Source organism: Ixodes scapularis, unplaced genomic scaffold (genome assembly GCF_016920785.2).
Source record: "Ixodes scapularis isolate PalLabHiFi unplaced genomic scaffold, ASM1692078v2 PGA_scaffold1__304_contigs__length_218370807, whole genome shotgun sequence".
Taxonomy (NCBI): domain Eukaryota; kingdom Metazoa; phylum Arthropoda; class Arachnida; order Ixodida; family Ixodidae; genus Ixodes; species Ixodes scapularis.
Window position 1 is genome coordinate 79,087,689 of NW_024609846.1, and position 19,799 is coordinate 79,107,487.

Genomic DNA, 19,799 nt, shown 5'->3' on the forward strand with positions numbered 1-19,799 from the left:
TATTTAAAACAAAAGTGAAGATAAATAATCACAATAAAATTATTTACTATAAATAATCGCTATTCTGAGGGTGGCCGAAAAAAGTTACATTGCACTACCAAAAAAGGCAAAAAAGTTGAAAGGAGTGAAACATGACACCTCCTACAGGTGAGAGAAAAGTCAGTTTGCGCCCCGGCAGCCGGGAACACATTTGCGAAAAAACGAACCGAAAATCGGAGAGAAATCGGGGGCTGCGAAAATCGTAGCTTGCGATTTTCGGAAGACGAGCCACATGAGGTGGAATGCCCGGCACGGAAATCGCAATGCACTGCGGTTTTCGTGCTCCGACTTCATGAGGCTCTTGGTAGTCTGGCGAACTGGCGTCCTATATTTCGCGCCTCATAAAAACTTCAGCTATTAGGGAGTTTTCGTAGATCGTTTTCGCCGTCCCGCAAGGCCCTCCGCAATCCGCTACGATAGCGGGAACTCCACAGTCAAGGCTATCGGCGCGCAGGCGCAGTAGCAACTTCTTCGTTGCGGAACGCTTAGCGGAGGGGGCCAACGCGGTCTACGAAAACTCCCTATTAAAACCTCGTTGAACGCCACGCGAGCCTTTGTACCACCAGCCTTCGAGACAGAGACTGAACTGGTTTCCTCCGAAGGTTGAGATGAGAACGCAGGGATGGCCATACGATGTTGCCTGCGCTGCTTCCGAAGCTGCGTGAGCCGCCATGTTACGAGCTGATCGTATCGTTTCGTTCCGTCCTGTTCCGGGCTTTCGCTCACCGAGCTGAACAAAAAATCGCCCGAACTTGCAGTTTGCGCTCCCTGTCACAGAAGGGTTTTCACCAAAACATATATTTTTTTCGTCGAAATTAAAAACTCGATTCCAAATCCGTGCTCGAGTTGAAATAAAACCACCCACATGTAAAACGCAGGCTTCAGCGGAAAAGGCGGAACTAGGGTGACCACCCGTCCCGCGACTCGCGGGACTGTCCCGCATTGAGGGCTCGTGTCCCGCGTCCCGCAAGAAATTCCCAAATCTTCAATATGTCCCGCATTTCATACTGTAGTAAAATTCACTCTGAAACTCATGGCGTTGCCTAACTACGGGGCACGGGGAAGCGCGGATGTCGCTGGTAATCGTGTGAATCGCAATGGTACACTACTTTCTATACAAGTATCGTGGGAAGCAACCGTCGTTCTTGGAGGAGAACCGACGCGCATGCTCCGTTGTGCCTCTGCCCTTGGCAAAATATTCTAAGAATTGCTCACCAAAGGTTTCAATTTAAAATATTGTAATTATTTTGAAATCAATGTGTCAATGCGAAAGGGTTGCTGTGGATTTTTTTTTTTTTTTTTTTTTAGTGAAGGCAGCCATACGAGGCAAAAAGCCTACAACTCTTAGCGGCCTAAAAAGAACATAATGTTAAACATTTGTATAGGACCATGTTGATAAAAATAAGCGTTGACAGAAAAAAATAACCCGAAAAAAAGATTTACTGTTTCTTATTTCCATTTGATGCATCGAGTTCTGCTACAGTCGATTTTTATATTTTCAACTTCGATACATTAATAACACATTTGGCATAAAAGATATATCACTGGGAGTGAAAATTAATTGAGCTTAATTGCTGCAATACAATTAGCAGGTGTATAAAGAGCACAAAATATTAAATGTGTTAACAGAGCCTGGGTTCGTGGCGCGTTATAGCGAGTTCGTTTCACACGCACTGGCACCGTTCGAGTTCTCTCCCAGAATGCATCGCACTCACAGAGTGTTGCACGGAAAACTGGACTCAAACGAACTCGCCAAGTGCACCGAGTGCAGAAAACTGATGTTGCCGCCATCTATCTTATAGAAAAGGTACCGACTTCAAACCGAAACTAGTGCCTTTCTGTGCGGAGTGATGCGTGGGAATGCGAGAATGCAGTCGCTACCAAAGTTTATCTACAAACGTTGGTCGCTGCAACCTGTAGTTTATAGTTGCGATGACTTCAAGCAGCAAGGCTGCCGTAGAGATAATTACAGACTGCGTAAATTTCCGCAACCAGCTGTTTATAAAGCAGCTGGTTGCGATCTTTCAATTCTTATAACCGTTTACACTGAAGAAAACTGATAATTCTGTCCGAGCAGAAGCTTGGTCCGTTTGAGCATGGTATTACGCGTGAACCACTGAAAAGGTACGGCTTAAAACTACCCTGTTGGAATATCCAGCAAAACTGGGACTTTCGATTTGGATTGTCATTATAGGTGGACTAGATATTAGCCTTGGTGAGGGCGTCGAGAACGAGAGCTTTCTCGAACAAAATACGACGGGGTAAGTTAGCTGACGTAGGTAAATGTTAAACATGATGATGTTGCCCAATCCTCGTGTAAAGTCTCCATCTTTAGCTTTCTCTGATGCTTATTGGGCAGTCAGAGGTTTCTGCTGGGGGAGTTTTGTCGACAAATGTTAAATTTTTCACCCGCACACGGATGGTGATAGACATCTCGGGGGCCGCTGTTGCGTTTGTTAGGAGCATTTCTTTACACACTGGTATATTTCAGCGTTTGTACGGCAACAGAGCGATTTAAAACCTGCAAATAAATCACGGGTTGTCAATTGCTTCCTTCGTGAAATAGCAGACGCTCACAATTCAACCTCGCGTTTGATTTCGTTGCCCGCGGGACGCGATTTCTATCAGAAAATCTACTTTTTTTTTCGTTCGGTTCCGCGACACATCGTAGCAGACGAACCCTCGTCGTCTGCTCCCGCTCCTCGCCGGCCCCACCGGAGCGAGGCATGACGGGATTGCATTCTGGCGCACTCCCGATTTTCTCGGTGCAGCGAGTGCACGCACGCGTGGGGTGGCAGCGCTGAAACGAACTCGGAGAGTGCAACCACTCGTGGAGTGCCGGCCGAAACGAACCCGTTCCACGCTGCGAGTGGGCACGCGTGGGCACGAGTGCCGTGAAACGAACTCGCTATTAATAAATTTCCTCTACACCCCCCCCCCCCCCCCCCCCCCCCCCTGCGCGTCCCGCATTTCGCTAGCAGGAAGGTGGTCATCCTAGGCGGAACCATCCTCAGGAGCGTTCAGATATTTCCAAAATGCAGCAAGAATTAAGAGAAAACTTTTAGCCTTTCCACTCTGGTGAAGAAGGAAGACCAGCGGAGCTGTACAATGGAAAGTAATGGCCACAGTGGTAATGGCCGGCCGCAAGTCGGCAAGCCATGGATGGATGGATGGATCTGGCTAAACCCTGTGAATCGGGCGGTGGCTTGCGCCACCTAGCCAACATTATAAATCTAATATGTTTTGAATTCCAAGATTAAATCTCACCCCTGCCTCGATTTTAGCCACCAGTCTGATAACCTCCGCTTGGTTATTTCTACCCGTGTAAAGTCTATTTTTCCTTCACTGTCTTTAAAACCCAATGCTTTGATTAAATCCGCCCGGTCACTGTTAACTGTTGGGTGAAGCCCTTTACAGAAAAGTATTAAGTGTTCAGCCGTTTCCTCCTGCTCCCCACACACACTACATAAAGTGTCCATCTCCTGGTACTTAACCCGGTACGTCTTAGTCCGCAATACTCCTGTCCTGGCCTCAAACAACAAAGAGCTTCCCCTAGAATTATCGTAGATATTTTCTTTGCAAATTTCCTGTTTGAACATTCTGTACGTCTCCAGTGCTGGTTTTGTCTGCATACCCGTTTCCCACAGACCCTTCTCTGTTTCTTTTATCCTTTTCTTAACCCGTAATTCCTGGTTGGCGCCCCCACTGCCGCCCAAATATTTGCTTGATAATTTTCTAGTTCGCTTTCTCCATTTGGTATCTACATTCCTCATGTACAAATAACTGAAAACTTTCCTAGCCCACTGCTCTTCCTCCATTTCCCTCAAACGCTCCTCAAATTCTATCTTGCTGCTAGCTTCCCTGCCCTCGAATGACGTCCATCCCATGTCGCCTTGTACCCCCTGATTCGGCGTATTTCCATGAGCTCCCAAAGCAAGCCTACCTACGCCCCGCTGTTTAATTTCTAACTTTGCTTGAATATCTGGTCTCATGCACAGGACCGCATTGCCGAAGGTCAGGCCGGGAACCATGACCCCTTTCCAAATCCCCCTCACCACTTCATACCTACTGTAATTCCACAGAGCCCTATGTTTCATGACGGCTGCATTCCTGCTACCTTTCATCGCTACATGTTTTTCATGCTCCGTTAGATACTCAACACCATTATTTATCCATACCCCAAGATACCTGTACTTATCCACTGCCTCCAACATGACCTCTTGTATCCTATGCTCGCCACCATCTTTATCATTAAAAATCATCACTGCCGATTTTTCTTGACTAAATTTAAGACCTAGTTTATCTCCCTCTGTACCACAGATATCCATTAATTTTTGCAAATCTTCTTTGTTGTCGGCCATTAGCACTATATCATCTGCATACATCAGCCCCGGTAGTGATTGTTTAATCCATTCACCTTCCTTGATGAAAGAAAGGTTGAAGCCAAACCCGCTCCGCTCTAGTTTGTTCTCCAATCCCTGTAAGTATAACATGAACAACAAAGGCGACAAAGGGCAGCCTTGCCTAAGCCCCCGCTCTATCTATATAGGCTCCGATACATTTGTTTCCCATTTTATAAGCACCTTGTTGCTATTATATATATCTTTTAAAAGATTAGTTACTCCAGCTTCTACCCCTAATGTACCCAGTATGCCCCACAAATTCTCTTGAATTACACTGTCGTAGGCTCCTTTGATATCCAGAAACGCTAGCCATAGGGGCCTTTGTTCCTTTTCTGCTATTTCGATACACTGCGTTAAAGAGAACAGATTGTCCTCTAACCTCCTTTGCTTCCGGAACCCATTCTGCAGCTCCCCCAGCACCCCCAAAGTGGAAAGGCTGCCGCCATCTATGAGCGACGGCGGCAAACATATACGCGGTTTGCCGCCGTCGCTCATAGATGGCGGTATGTGTCCAGAGTTCGGTGTCGCAAGTGGGCTCATTTTCGTCTTCTGCGCATGAGAAAGGAAGTAGCGGTGACGTCAGAACGCCGAGCCCTAATTGGCTGATCGCGACCCCCCTATCTGAGTGTCGTCTGCTCCTTTGTAACGTCGTCTGCTCGCAACGTCGTCAGCATCTGTCTTACCTTTCCTGCGACTTTCGGAAATTACGAGCGAGCTCGACTTCACCTTTCAGAGAGGGCAGACGAAATAACTCGAGCGGTACGTTGTTTTTGTCTAACAACTAGCAGACGTGCATCAAGGAGGGAAGTCAAAGGACTCACTGGCGAGGTGTCCCGAGGCGCCGAGGTTTGTTTGAAGAACCGAGAGTGAGCGTGTTAGTGTACGCAAGTTCCCTCCCAAATACTTTTTCCCTCCTTTCGTGTGCGGCGAGACCCCTCATTCTTTAACGGCGTCGGCGGGTTGGCGCAGTTAACGTCGTCTGCTTTACGTCTGCTAGTCAAAGCGATGGCTGCTTTACGTTTCCTGCGTCTGTCGGAGATTCACCGCTTTTTCACCGGCGAGAGTCACCGTTGCCTCGGGAAACAAGGACATAACAAGAGGAAGAAATTGACCTCTTAATCTAAAACTGAGGTCAGCGATCAAAGTATAATACGGGAAGGGTTCACAAGGGTCGCGCGGGCATATTCTATTCAGCACGCCAGCCGGTCGTGGGCAGACGGTCGCCGAGTCACGGAGTGCCTGCTAGGCCTAACTGCCGTGCTCGCTTGGTCGCGTTCGGTGGAATCATGGCCGTTGGAGCTTATCCCGGGTGTTTGTGGATCCAGCGTTCTTGTTCGTCGTGGTCTGTTGCAAGTACTTTTTACTTTTTTCTTGCTGCTTGAAGTCGGGACGCGAGAGAAGCGCACGTAAAAAAATAAACGTCCGTGGGTCGTCGCGACCGCGACGCTGTCGGCCATGCTGAGTTGTTCGTAAGAAGTGCGTAAGACAGCTTTGGAGCTGTCGTAGGATTTCGTCGTAACCTGCGCAAAACTTACGAAAATTTCGTTTCGTGAATACGAATTTGCTATCACGTTTTGTCTTACGCACATTTTTGGCGTAAGATCGTTTCGTGAATCTAGCCTCTGCACTTCCGAAAGTAGCAGGGAAGGTAAGACAGACGCAGACGACGTTGCGAGCAGACGACGTTGCAAAGGAGCAGACGACGCTCAGATAAGGGGGCCCCATCAGCCAATCAGGGCTCGGCGTTCTGACGTCACCGCTACCCCCTGCGCGAGAAGCAGACGAACTTGCCCTCCGCATATTTTTTTGCGGGGGACACGATCCTGGGGAAACTAGCCTTTAACAGCTCCGCTGTAAAAAATTAGGTTTGCTAAGAATACTTTTTTTTTTTTTTTTTCTGCGGGGGACAGGGGGGGGGGGGGGGGGGGGGGGGGCTCTTTCGGCAACGTTCTTAAAAGAACACCCAGTAAGTTCGTGAAGTTCTTATCTGAAACAAAGAAAAAACAAATTGAGTGTATATCTGTTGGCGGCGGCCAAAACTGATCCTAAAGAGATCGCGGTAGTGGTTAATCAGTGCTTTCCGTCTGTTTTCAGTGTTCATAGGAAAACGCCAGACAATGAAGTGAGTGAGGCGCGCGCTCGCTGATAGGAGATCTCTGTTTGAGTCAGGAGGGTATCTTTAACCTTTTGCTTTATCTGGATATTAAAAAAGCAAGTGGGCCATATAATATACCATCGGCGTTTATGTCCGTTACTCGTAAATTATTTTTGATCTGTCATTGCGAAGAAGGACCTCAGACTGGCGTTGTTCACGCGTTGTGCCGGTTTTGAAAGGTGGGGATGCACAAAGTGTGAGCAATTATAGGCCAATATCCCTTACTTCCGTTAGCTCTAAAATGCTTGAGCATATTATTAGCAAACATATTACGGACTATTTAGAAACCAATAATGTGGTTACAAGTGCACAGCATACCTCGGTGTGACAATTGCTAAAACTTGAGTTAGGATCGCTCACATTTCCAATGTGTGCTCCACAACACTCAAGACTCAGTGGTCTCTAAGAAGAAAGCTACCATTCGCCCCGCTCTGTTAAACTTTGCGCTTATAAAACATTAAAAAAGGCCACATTTAGAGCACGTGTGCGTGCTTTGGGACCCATACACACAGAGGAATACCAAACTAGAAAAAAAATACAAACACTAGCAGCAAGATTTATTTGCAATAGATTCCGGCGATTAGACAGTCCATCACAAATGTTAGACACACTTCATTTAGATTATCATTTACGTCGAAAACACACGAGGTTTAGGTTGTTATACTTATTTCACCATGGACACCTGAAGGTTGAAGTTCCCCCCTACTTAACACCGGTTTTACGTCATGACACGAGATTCAAACCGCGGTATATTACTGGAACCATACCGCATTTTCAAGAACTAATTTTTTTCCAAAAACAATAACTGATTGGAAATGACTCCCTAAAGTATCGTCGACAGCTCATCGCCGGATGACTTTCCTGTACAGCTACGAGCTTTACGAGCATGCCGGTTTTATATGAATTTTTTTCTTAATTTTTTGTGCTAGTGTTGTTTCATTGTTTTAAAGTTTTCCCTTTTTCAATATGTCCTGTACTATGTATTATACGTCGAGGCGCTCCTTGCCACCGCAGCAATCACCGGTAATAGCGGTAATGGCAAGAAGTTTGTCGTCCTTGCTGTCAGAAGAGCTGGGGATTTCATCGAGTGCCGCTCCAAGGCACATTCGTTTTCGCAATGTCGCCAACTCAATCGACTGCGCGTCTGCTATTCCCGCCATCTCCTCGATTCCCGCTCCTGGCCGCAATACGGTTGTCAGTGTTACTTTGAATACACTCACCTACTCTGGCAAATGTTGCCTCAAAAAGGATGGATTTAGCAGTCCAGGGTCGTAACCAGTTTGAGAGCTTATGGACTTTACATTCTTCCCTCCCCCTCAAATGTAGTCAACCTTGTGTGGATAGCCCCCTGACGAACTCATGAAGATTCCAGACATTCCAGTTCACTCTCCTTCTCAAAAGAATCCCTGGCTACTTGATTGCAACAGTCGCATGCCACTTTAAGCATCTCCTGTCCAAAAAAAACAAGCACAATTTTAAATAATGTTTAATATAAAAATAGCTTAAAAGCTTACAGCACAACCATAGCGGAACTGGAACAGAGTGAATGCTTCCTGTCAAGAAACAGGAAAGGAGATGAGCAGAACACAGGAAAAGCATGTCTCGGGAATCCCTGCAGCACTATGGGGGTATTCCACCGATTTTTGAGCTACCTCAACTAACTATATTTTCTGACTCCCCGGCCTTTACCCTTTCTGGTATGCTATTTAGTATCGTGAAATTCATAATAGTTATTGCGAAATCGGCAAATGAAAATGATGCAAAAACAAACATTCAAATATTTCAGGGCCGTGACGTCAGTGGAAGGTAAGCTTACCAGTCGGGCGAGCAGTCTAAAAAATAGAATATGCCAATCATTTGTTCCGTGCTGGAGCACGGGGACTGGAGCGAGCTTCCAAAGCATTCATTTGACACCATGAAACTGCTTCGAATCAGCTGGGAACAAATTCTAGAGTCCAAAGAGTGAACCCCTGCACTTCCACTGAGGTCACTTTTTCATTGTTGCCAGTAGAGACTTTCAGTTTGAAAAACACGGTGAGGACCAAAATTGTAAATTCAATAACTTCGTGAATAAAAATTATTTTGACCTAATATTTGGGATACTATTTTGGCAATGTTGTTCGGCGAGTTTAGCAAAATTTCAAGCAAATCGGGGACCATGAAGAAATCGGCGGAGTACCCCTTTAAAGGTATGAGTGTAAATACATGCACACATTCCTGGCATTCTATTGCCGCTGCCTCTTTTGCACATCATACTGTATATTAATCAATATACAAAAAGGGAAAGCACTTTATTGGTGGGTATGTGAAGATGTATCTCAAAGATGTCTTGCAACATTTTGAAAATTTTACAAAATTTGTCAAGTCAGTGGGAGTATAAACGACGACAAGCAAGCGCTGACTAATTTGAATATTCATCGCCGTTTTAATTCAAAGTTTGTGCAGGCTTTGCGAAGAGTATATCCCATACGAGACTGCACCAAACATTCTCCGTATGACCCAACCCCAGACAAAGCTTTCATAGGTGGCCTTAAAATGTTGTGTTTTTGGCTTATAGGTGCTTGCTTGCTATTGTTCTTTTTTATTAATATACCTACTTTTATTAAAAAAGAAAAGAAATGGCCGTGATTAGATATTTGGTATAGAGCATTTAAAAGAACATTCTCTTCCTTATTCAGAGAGGGACATGCAATACAGTGTATAACACAAAATATAACAAAGGGCCTGATTGAAACTGGCAGCACAAACGCTGATAATAAGAGTCGACTCAATGCCTCACGATGCCGATATAATAAATGGTGACTGTACAAGTTGAATGTCCTCAAAGATAATCAAAACGGCGGCAAAAAGAGAAAGACAATCAAAGAAGTCAGGTTGTGAGAAATCATGGTGTAATTAAATACAATGTTGCTGTGCTTATTGCATTGGAGTGAATGTACAACTTCTCTGAAAGCGAAAATAGCGGTAGTTAGTCCATACAACAGCGGGAAAAGCCCTTCGAGACTAACGTCGACCAAAAAAATAAAAAAAAAAACGTCGAGCTATAAAATCATTTGAAGATTGCAAGTCACTCGCACCTCACAGAACACTCAACCAAGTTGACATCATTCAGATAACTTCATTTCGGCATTCCTCCCTTCGATGTTTGATATGTCATTGCGAGCCGCACGAGAGATTATGCTCCCAAACAAGAGAAAGGAGCCCGTAAAGCAAACTAGAGTTAAATACGACCAGAAGATTCCAGGTGAAAGTGGGAGTGGGCTTCCAAATATGGGCCCCAGTTCCCCACAAGAATTATGTGGTCCTCACCTTCGCAATAAACTCTTTGTTTTTGTGGCAAAGGCTGAAAAAACGTCAGTCAACCTCCATCAAAGAGCGCAGTTAAAGAACAAATCATTCCAAAGTCAAAGTAAGTCAGAGGTAAAAAAAGAAAACAAACAAAGAAAAATATCAACGAAGAAAACGCGATCCATGCATTTCGCTCGTTGCCAGACGGCTAGCAGTCGGTGGAGCCTTCGCGCACCCAACGCCGTAAAGACGGGCACGACGAAACAGCCTAAACGCCGACCCGCAACACGTAACGAGGCTACAAACATTCCACTCTTTGCGCCCCCTCCGCAGTTTATGTTCTCCGCACACTTCTCGGGAAGGGCGTCGAATCCCGCGGCCCCGCACTTGCACACACACATACACACGTCCGCGTTGGCGCGCACGAGCACTAGAGAGTCGTTGAGGTCACGGGAGAAATTCCGTGCACGAGCATGGTCGGCGGCAGTCCCGATGTAAGGAGCTCCAACTGGTCGAGGTAGGCAAGCCGCTGGCTGTAGTCCCCGGCAGCTCCAGGCGGAGGCGGTGGAGGGGGCAGGTAGAGGAACAGCACGGCAGTGGTCTGGCTGTGCTGCTTGATCATCGCGTTGACGGCGCGCAAGTAGTCGTCCCGTGGACCGTCCTTGTCCAGCAGCCCTGCCACGTGGTCCCAGAGCACCACGCTGATGGTGGCCTCGATGCGCAGCAGCTGCAGCATACCCTCCCAGTGTCGTCGGTGCCGTGCCACCTCCTCCCCGCCGTCCCCGCCGGCGCCGCACGCGCCCACGCACATGAAGATGCGCAGCGTGGTGGCGTGCTTCCAGCCGGGTACCATGTGCAGGATGCAGGCCAGCTGCATGGTGAAGAGCCAGCAGTTGTCGATGTTGCCGGGGCTACCCTCCTCGGGGCACAGGAAGTTGACGGGCCAGACGTCAATGAAGAGCCGCCGCGGGGAGCGCACCACCGCCGCCTTGTCCAGGTGCTGGAAGTGGCGTGCCAGGCACACATTCTTCTGCATCCAGAACATGCAGTCATATACCATGGCCACGTACTCGGCGGGGCCCAGGCCCCGCTGCCGGCTCGAGTCGTCTCGCAGGCCCAGGAACTCTTCTTCGCGGACCTGCCATAAAGGAGATGCACAATTTAACGAGCGTTCCAAATCTGAAATGATCTTTGGAACAAAGACCAGCCAGGAATAGCGAAGAACGAGATGCAAACAAGGCTAAAGCACGCTCAATTTAGTCGAAAAAAAAAACCGCTCGTTCCGAGAAATTCCTTTGATCGGCAAGGATTCCAGCGACTGTGCTCACCTTGGCAGTACGTAGGTCCTTGAAGGAGCTGTTCTGATCGAAAAAATCAGTGGGCTGGCTCTCGTCGTAGAAGCCAAACAGGATGGTGTTGGGCTTCATGGCGCCTAGGCCAGACACCCGCACCAGGTGGTGGAGCCCATCCAGGACAGACTGGGCCATTGTCACCTCCACAAAGGCCTTCACCTGCGGCCAGAATCCCACGTTATCACCCGTCAGCACTGTAGCGAGAAGGCGCCAACAAAGCAGCCGCTTTAACTTTGGTTCGAGACAGCCATGATTTCTCACGCCTACGAAATGCCCCGAAGGCTTTCCATTTGAGCATGCAGCAGGCACAAACTCTAAGGTGTATTAGTAGCAATGGCATTCGTGTAAAAAATTTTAACAAAACCTTCAGCCACTTTTTGAAAAAAAAAAAATAGACCTCGTACAGCTCACCGGTAGTAGATGCATTTCAGGACTATCTGGACGTGAGCATGTCAGAAGAGGGAAACTTGTATGCAAGTGAATCTAGCAAGCAGTGCTAAAACATTTGTAGCTCCACTCACAACATACAATTGGCCAGTTGTAAAAATCCCATTAAGCCACCCACCGAATCATGGCAACGTCCTGTACAATCCTCCTTCCTCCCACAGTATTTATTATGTGTCACTGAAGCGAGAGAGACAGAGCGTAGCGCTATGGCCGTACCTGCGCTCGGACACTCGCCTGCATTGCCTCCATCATCTGCTACAGCCAGTTTTACACAGCCAGTTCCCAGAATTCAGTTTAGCAACACAAAGGGCACTGCACATTTTGCAACAGATCTACTGCATCTAGCTTCTCTAATGTATGGTACACCAAACCTCTGCTCGGCCGACTGGTGCAATCCACAACAAACATCCTTAACACTTTTGTTTCCATTCACTAATAATTTGTTCTCCGAAGGACTAAGCAGAAGGTACACTAACAAAATGCGGAATAGTTGCATGTACCCCACGCAAAGGCTACACAACCCCTCCTTGGTGAACTTAGCAGCATCAATGGCCCAAATCACCAAAGGGGTCCTCTCAGCGTGAGGCCCCCCTTACCTTGAGCCTGTCGAGCAGGGCGAGCCAAAAGGGGTACTCTTCCAGGACAGGGTCGGACACGAACTCCTCAGGCGTGCCGACCTTGACGTGGCCAAGCACGTACAGGCCGCTCTTTTTCAGGTCGTTGGCAAACAGGATCAGGGGCAGTGAGGAGCGCGGGTTGGCGACCATCAGCAGGAACTGGGGGCGCCAGTACTTCACGTGGTCCTTGCGGCTGTCCAGCAGCAGTAGGTACTTGCGCACCTGCGCACAAGAGATGGGGTTTGGCACAAGGCTTGGGAGGTGGGTTCCCAAACTGGGTTTCTAAGAATCGAGGGGAGTACTCTCAAAGGTTTTCTCGAGTAGCCTCAGGGGTTCCCTGGAGCACCCTGAAGGGGTTCCCTGGAGCACCCCAATTTTCTCAGTAACCACTCCTGCCCCTATGTGAAGTGTTCTTTCATTTAAAGACTATATCTCAGAAGACTTGTGCCATCCATTGATGCATAACTACGAGCAGAACACTTCAAAGTATGTGCATTATTGCTTGCAAGGTCCACACGCTTCAATACTACTTTACTGCACCAACACTGACGGTGAAACGTTTAAAAGCCCCTGGAAGCCTTAGGAAATGCAGAAAGAATGCCGTTTGTGACAACCAAAGAATTACATGCGCACAAATAAGACCTCGAGGATAAAATCGAATATGAATTGAATAGTCATACTGTACGTCTGGAATCACTATACTCGAAGCACAGTGCAGAGAATGTCCAGTGTGGTGCACCTCACCTGGTGAAAGATGAGCGCCTGACTGATGGAGCCCCAGCGGACGGGAGGCGACCGCAGGTGCAGCACGATGACCAGCACCAGGCAGACGATGATGGCAATGGCCGCGTACAGGGGGCTCACCACAAACATCATGGTGCCGCAGCCGAGCAGGCCCAGCAGCGAAGTGTGCCACGAGAAGTACTTGAACGACGGCCTGCATGCACAAAGGGGCCAGCCTGATTCTAATTCATCCCGGTGGTGGAAAGAGTGTGCGGCAATGTTTCCCCAGTTCATGACACAATTTGTGTAGTGCTGGACAACGCTCACTTCCATTCTGCTTGAACCGGTTAGTATTGTCGTGAATGACAAACGACAAGGCGAGAAGAAACTGAAACACTGACAATGAACTTAATGGTGCAGCACACTACTGCTACTTTTACAGAGACTGGAGCGTCGTGAGCATTTTAGATGAGAGAACACAGGGTAAGTGTCAAGTCTTAACTGGAACATTCCAGAATAACGGTTAAGAGTTGAGTATGTTGGTACATAGTTGTAAACATATCACCTTGAACTTTAGAACTACTTAAACACAAAGAAAGAAGGGACAGGAGAGGACAGACAGCTAACCACCAACGGTGTTTCAGTGTAAGCTTCTTTCTTGTGCATTTGCTTCTACATTCAGATGTATAAGCATGTAGATGTAGAAGAGGAAGAAGTACCGTAGAATACCGCGCATCGGCCCCCCCCCCCCCCCCCCATTCCACATTAAGCACCGATTACCAAATTTGTGATATCTGAGAAAATACGCACAGTACATTTATATGTAAAATTGATGACCGGACAAGCACCCATCCCCCATTTTTTTACAATTATCTCCAAAGTTTCACTGGGCGCTTGCCCGGCATTTTACAGTAGGATGTGTCTTTGTGTGTACGTATAGTTCCAAAGTTCAAGCTGATTTATTAACAAACATTCCAGAGTGGTAACAATAGGTAATAGGAATACTAACCATTCATAATCATTCACCAAACACGCATAGCTTTGTCGGCTACCCAGAATTCAATGATGCTAGAACAGTTAGTTAAACATGTCTTTGATGTCATAGACAACCATACCCGAATAACAAATGTGTTGCTCGGTGCAAAGTTTCGTTAAAATCTGTTTTGGCTGAAAAGAGGGGGCTAAACTTACCGAAAGTTTGGAGCGGACGCCAAATCAAGAGCAAGGCAGGCCAGGTTGGTGGACAGGTAGGAGAGGAGAAAGAATACTGATGTCACCTGGGCTATGGTGTTGAGGCTGCCAATGAACAAGATCAGCTGCAGGTAGAAAAAAAATGTTAACGCTTCAACAAAATGTTTTCACAAAAGAACACAGATGTGCAACACCACGCTCCTCATTATAATAATAATAGTACCTTTATTCTTTCCAACAAAGACAATGTTGAAAAGGTGACAAAAAAAAAAAAAAGCTATGAAAAATAGCTTGATGAGCCCCAAGCCAACTAAACCAGCAGTCGTGATGCAGGCACCAAAAGGAATTATACAAAACTAAAAGATGACATGTGCAATACATAAATAAAAAAATTACAAACGAGAACTAACAATATACAAGAGAAGTACCATATTGACGCAATTTACAAAATAGTAAAAGCATATACAGAAAGTTAGAACGTCACTGGAATAAACGCAAAAGAAGACATCATCTCAACAGAATTTAGCGCTTATCGCAGACAATTTGGCTTGAAATAAACATTTACCATCAGGTGCTCACCAATAGATTGCTAAGCTTCATACCTGCCAACTAATCTGGTTAAGAGTAGTCGGCAAAGTATATTCCATACTTTGGTAGCCGTAATTTGTTCTAAAAAAGGGTACTTCCCAAGGTTCTTCAATTCAAGTTATCTATCTATAAATATTATGCGATAACTTCACCAAGTTTTTAAAGTTATGGTGGGGCAAATTTGTTAATATGTTATATCCTGCACATAAACAATATTTATATAAACCAAAAAGTTTCATCACACCAAGCTGACTAAAAAGATAATTGGATGTTCTAGGGACACATTAGAAATGTTTCTTAATACATTTTTTGTAACAAATATTTTTAGAGGCTGGTATAGGTAGTAGTGCTCCACACAAGTTAACCATAATTTAAATGTGAAAAAAAAAGAAAAAAAAAGAATTATATAATATTAACTTTGTTCTATATGGTAAGATGTGTTTATGACGATATAGAATACCGACGATGCTAGATAATTTCGATACGATATGATTAATATGGTCGTCCCATGACATGTTTTCTTGAAAAATAACGCCCAAAGTTTTAAACGTGGGAACGATTTCAATTTGAGAAGAATTTATCAAAATATCCTCGGTAATATCGTTATGTTTATTCTTCGGTCGGAATATAACTGCCTTTGTCTTATTGGTGCTTATTTTTAATGCATTATGTTTACACCCATCTGTCAAGCTTTTCTAGTCTTTCATTTGCGTCATCAATAAGCTCCAACGCGTCATCACCATCAAACAATAAGATCAAACATCTGAATAAATAAAAAAACTAGTTGATTGACTGATATTTATGATGTCAGTTATATATATATATATATATATATATTGAGTAAAGAACACCTGATAATGCTTCCCTGGGGGACCCCCGATTCAATCGGTTTTGCTTCAGATGAGTGGCCATTTATATAAGCACTCAACACGGGAATAACTTTGATGGTAGAAGTGCAAGCTTAAAAGAGCTAGGACACACCTATAAAACTCAATCATTTTCTCAAGCAAAGCCTTACAGGGTACAAAATAACATCCAGTCAATTTTTACTACAGAGACACAAAGTCAAACCGAAACAAGTGGGCAAGCACAAAGTAATGCAACATCAGACTCCAGAAGTAGCGTCTTTCACTCCACGCAACTATGGGTTTCAACTTCTGTTTCTAATCAACATATTTTCACTGTACTAGTAATCATAAACACCAAGATCTTTACCTTTATCCTTTTTAATAATGCAGACGTGCCTCAGGAAGCCCGGAACTTAGATACTATCACGAATGATAAACGAATGTAAAACTGAGAATAAATGTTTAATGGGGCAAGCTTAGGCCCACAATCTTAAAGAAAAGTACCAAGCATCTGCAACAAAAGGGCGACTGTCTCAAAGCAGATGAGAGTATTGTACAAGGGAAGGCAAAGGAAGTGTTTCAAAGCCTTAGCTTTGGATGTCACCTTTGGTCCCAAAGCAGCGCGCGTTGCAGCTGCCTTTATAGATGCGGTGCGTTCAGGAATGTTAAAGAACAGAACACTTGATGACAGTCAAAAAGGGGCTGGGGCTTTCTCAAAAAAGTCCAGAATTACAAAAGAAAGATTGGGGTTGAGCGGCGTTCAAACACCGTTCCTCAACATGGCAGTCACACGCATTGCCAAATTCGCCACGCGAGCAGCGATGGTCAGGGTTCTCCCATCACTGCAAAAAATGCAAGAGACTGAGCAAAAAAAAAAAAAGGGGGGGGGGGGGGGGGGGGATGGTTCCGAGCATTTGATTCTGAAATGGCAGTTTTTGTGCAGAAAAGCTTGATTTTGACTTGAAAATACTTTTTGTTGCAAGTTGGGCCCTGTCAAACTTCAGTACACATTGAGACGTGTACAAAATTTTGTGAGGGTCCCTTTAAACTTTTCACGACTCCTGGCCATTCACAAATATTGGACCGTTTGCAGTTGGCACTGTTCTGTTCCACTCATAGAAGCGTGCTTGTCTCATAGATTTAAAGAGGCAGTCAAGAGATCAGCAAACAACTATGCAATAATTCCCGCCCCCCCCCCCTAAAAAAAAAACATGCTCTCATTAGCAACATTTATGCGAATCTCTGCAAAACATTACGGCACCAAGTTGCAGAGTCACATGATGCAATGTGACAAGACAGATTTGGCTGACGACAGCTCGGCGCAGCGACACGAAACAAATCCCAAGATTACTTCAGCTAAATATGCATTCTGTATGAATAAAATGTTTACATGCAGTTCCAACATGCCAGCACAAGAGCAAAAAGGTGGCTCACCTGAACAAGGAACCAGGACGTAAACACAGCTGCCAGGGGATTGTTCTTGTAGGTCAGCAGGCTCACAGGACGGAGGACCATGCCTGTGGAGATGGGAGGGCCTCTAATGTTTGGGCTGTCCCGCACAAAAAAATGCCTTCGATGTGCCGCAAGCAGTTCTATGTGTCACATTTCACAAAACCATTCCACTGTACGATTTGAGGAAATAGACTTTGCGACGCAAAAAAAAAACCAGTGCAGTTCAAGGCATGCTTTGATTTAATAATTTATGCCCTGGACTGTCTTTGCAAAATAAATTATGATCTGAAAATATTTTCTCTGAAATTTCATTAGGCATATAAGAAAAGTAAGAAAGGATGCTGCAAAAAAAAAAAAAACATTGAAAGAATATTAATAATAATTATTGTAATATACTTTATATCTTGATGTTGCAAGACGACCAATCTTTACAAGATGCACATTTAAAATCAACAAGAAATATATTGGAACAATATGGCCATATTTTTTAACTCACAGTGAAGAGACATACTAGATGTGAAAGCCATGCAAAGGATGAAACTTCAAAAGAAAATGTCATATGGGTTAATATTACAGTACTGGCAGCTGCAGGGCTACGATTAAGGAATAATTCCCACAAGGTTTTACTTTCTAAATATAACCAGAGCACAAGAAACTTGGTATATGAAACTGCCACACAGGTCAATTTGTTATAGTTCCAGTCTAGTGAATTCTTTGCAAAACTGACTCCTCAAGGATGATAACTGTATTATGCAACTTAGAGAGAGGATAAGAATGAACTTCACAACTTCTCACGCAATTTCAACAAATCTGGCACTCCTCTGAAAGGCATTACTGTCATCCGAAATACAATAGACCATTTGCTGAATTCCCAAGCGCACCGGCTCGCACTCGAGGGATCATGGGAACAGTGTTCCTTCAGCTGCCTAGTAATCGGTAATTTTGATCAATTCCACGGTTACACCGTTTTGTGCGTAATTCAAAGTCACCCTGATCAAGCGCCTTATACAGCCCAAGGACCTGTTATATAATTTTTTTAAATTTCTCATCAATGTCAGCATTTCTTATATTGATCATGCGATTCACCTTTTAACCTGCCTGAGCTGCAGAAATCTCTTACTATATTATCATTCTTGTGATTAATGTTTCAGCAGGAATTGCTTAAAAAGCCGAGAATTCCCAACAACAAAAACCAGGATTTAGCTCGGAGTCAGCGGGGCTGTTTATAGCATTTTTAGTGTTTCTAACCTAATATCAGCGTCTTTGAAGCTGTAAGAGAATGATAATAATGTAAAAGATTTCTGGAGCCACGTTGAAGGGTCGACAGCATGCACAGTATCGAAAACGGACACTGACGAGAAATTTTAAAAGTGATATGACAGGTCCTTGGGAATTCTACGACGCTTGTTTAGAGTGACTCCGAATTACACCCCAAATTATGTAACCATGGATGGGGTCGAAATTACCGATCACTAGGTAGCTGAAGGAACACCGTACCCATGGTTCCTAGAGTGTTGGCCAGGGCGCTTGGGGGATTCAGTAAATGGTCTATTGTATACCTTGAGAAGAAACAAACAATAAATAATTTTTTAATTATTTATTGTTTAATTATGACCGGTCGCTTTACAAGAATACATACACAGGATTTTGCTTGTTGGATGCCTCTGAAGTAACGAGAAAATTATGACAGAATGCTGCTTCGCATGTCAAATACAATCGGACAGCAGCCTCAGGGAATGGCACTCCTGATCATATAAAAGTAAATTTTATAAAAAAGAAAAGCAGTTGAGTTTAGCTATAATTGGCAGGTTATAAGTAAGATATAACAACCAGTTTCAAAAACATTGCCAGTTTATTCTAGGAACCTGATTAATTGTGACTTAACTCACATAAATTATTATGAAAAAATAGCAAACAAAACAAACAACTCGAAGCAATCATTTTCATTAAAAATTTTGAAAAATATTATGACTCTCGGCAGGTTATTCTTAATCAAATAACTTTATAGCTTTGTCAAACAAGGGTGAGATTCAGAAATGCTGCTTCCCGAATACTACAGCAGTACAGGTCATTACTAATTTTCAAGATTCAATTTATCACTCCAGCCCTGAGTTGCAGCCACAGTTTGTAACTTAGAAAAGTTCCTAGTCAACACAATCACAAAACAGCTGCGTGGCAACATGAGTGGGCACAACAAAGTTCAATCTTGAACGGTCAAAACAAACTACCACTATTACCAGTTATTGAACTTCAGCAGTCCGCTTTGTAGCTTAGCACAACGGAGGAACCCCACGCGGCATTTTACCCCGTCAGTGGGTGCTCGGCTGCTCGAGCCTATATTGTCGTCTACAGCGTTTCGCTCGTGCAGTGCCCCGAGACACTGACCACAAACCGAGCACAGAGGGTACCCACCAAAGAGCTCGTCCTTGCCCAAGGCCTCGAGGACCCTGGAGGCCCCGATGAGGTTGCTCAGCGACGCCGACAGGGTGGCAAAGAAGATGCCAATGGCCACAAAGGGGGGCCACAGGTCAATGTACTGCATGTACAGCACATTGTTCTGCAGCAGCATCCTGCAAGCACGCAGGTCGGTCAGGAGGACGTAGGAGACCACGTGGTCATGTATACCACCTCGGTAGCGACTCCACGCTATGTTTGCAAGGGCCAGTTTGCTTGCACCAAAAGTGAAAGTGGAGACA

General features: G+C 45.0%; 1 protein-coding gene across 1 annotated transcript in view; it reads right to left on the reverse strand.

The window, feature by feature from the left end:
• Positions 1-8,067: 8,067 nt before the first annotated feature.
• LOC8035941 (solute carrier family 12 member 9) overlaps positions 8,068-19,799 on the reverse strand; it is a 33,940-nt gene continuing 22,208 nt past the window's right edge. Inside the window, exons 7-13 of the mRNA XM_029980547.4 lie at positions 19,516-19,673; positions 17,086-17,168; positions 14,216-14,340; positions 13,046-13,238; positions 12,281-12,523; positions 11,214-11,396; positions 8,068-11,023 (exon numbers count right to left, since the gene is read on the reverse strand). Coding sequence (XP_029836407.2) covers positions 10,316-11,023; positions 11,214-11,396; positions 12,281-12,523; positions 13,046-13,238; positions 14,216-14,340; positions 17,086-17,168; positions 19,516-19,673 — 1,693 coding nt within the window. The 3' untranslated portion in view covers positions 8,068-10,315. The remainder of the gene's footprint in view (positions 11,024-11,213; positions 11,397-12,280; positions 12,524-13,045; positions 13,239-14,215; positions 14,341-17,085; positions 17,169-19,515; positions 19,674-19,799) is intronic.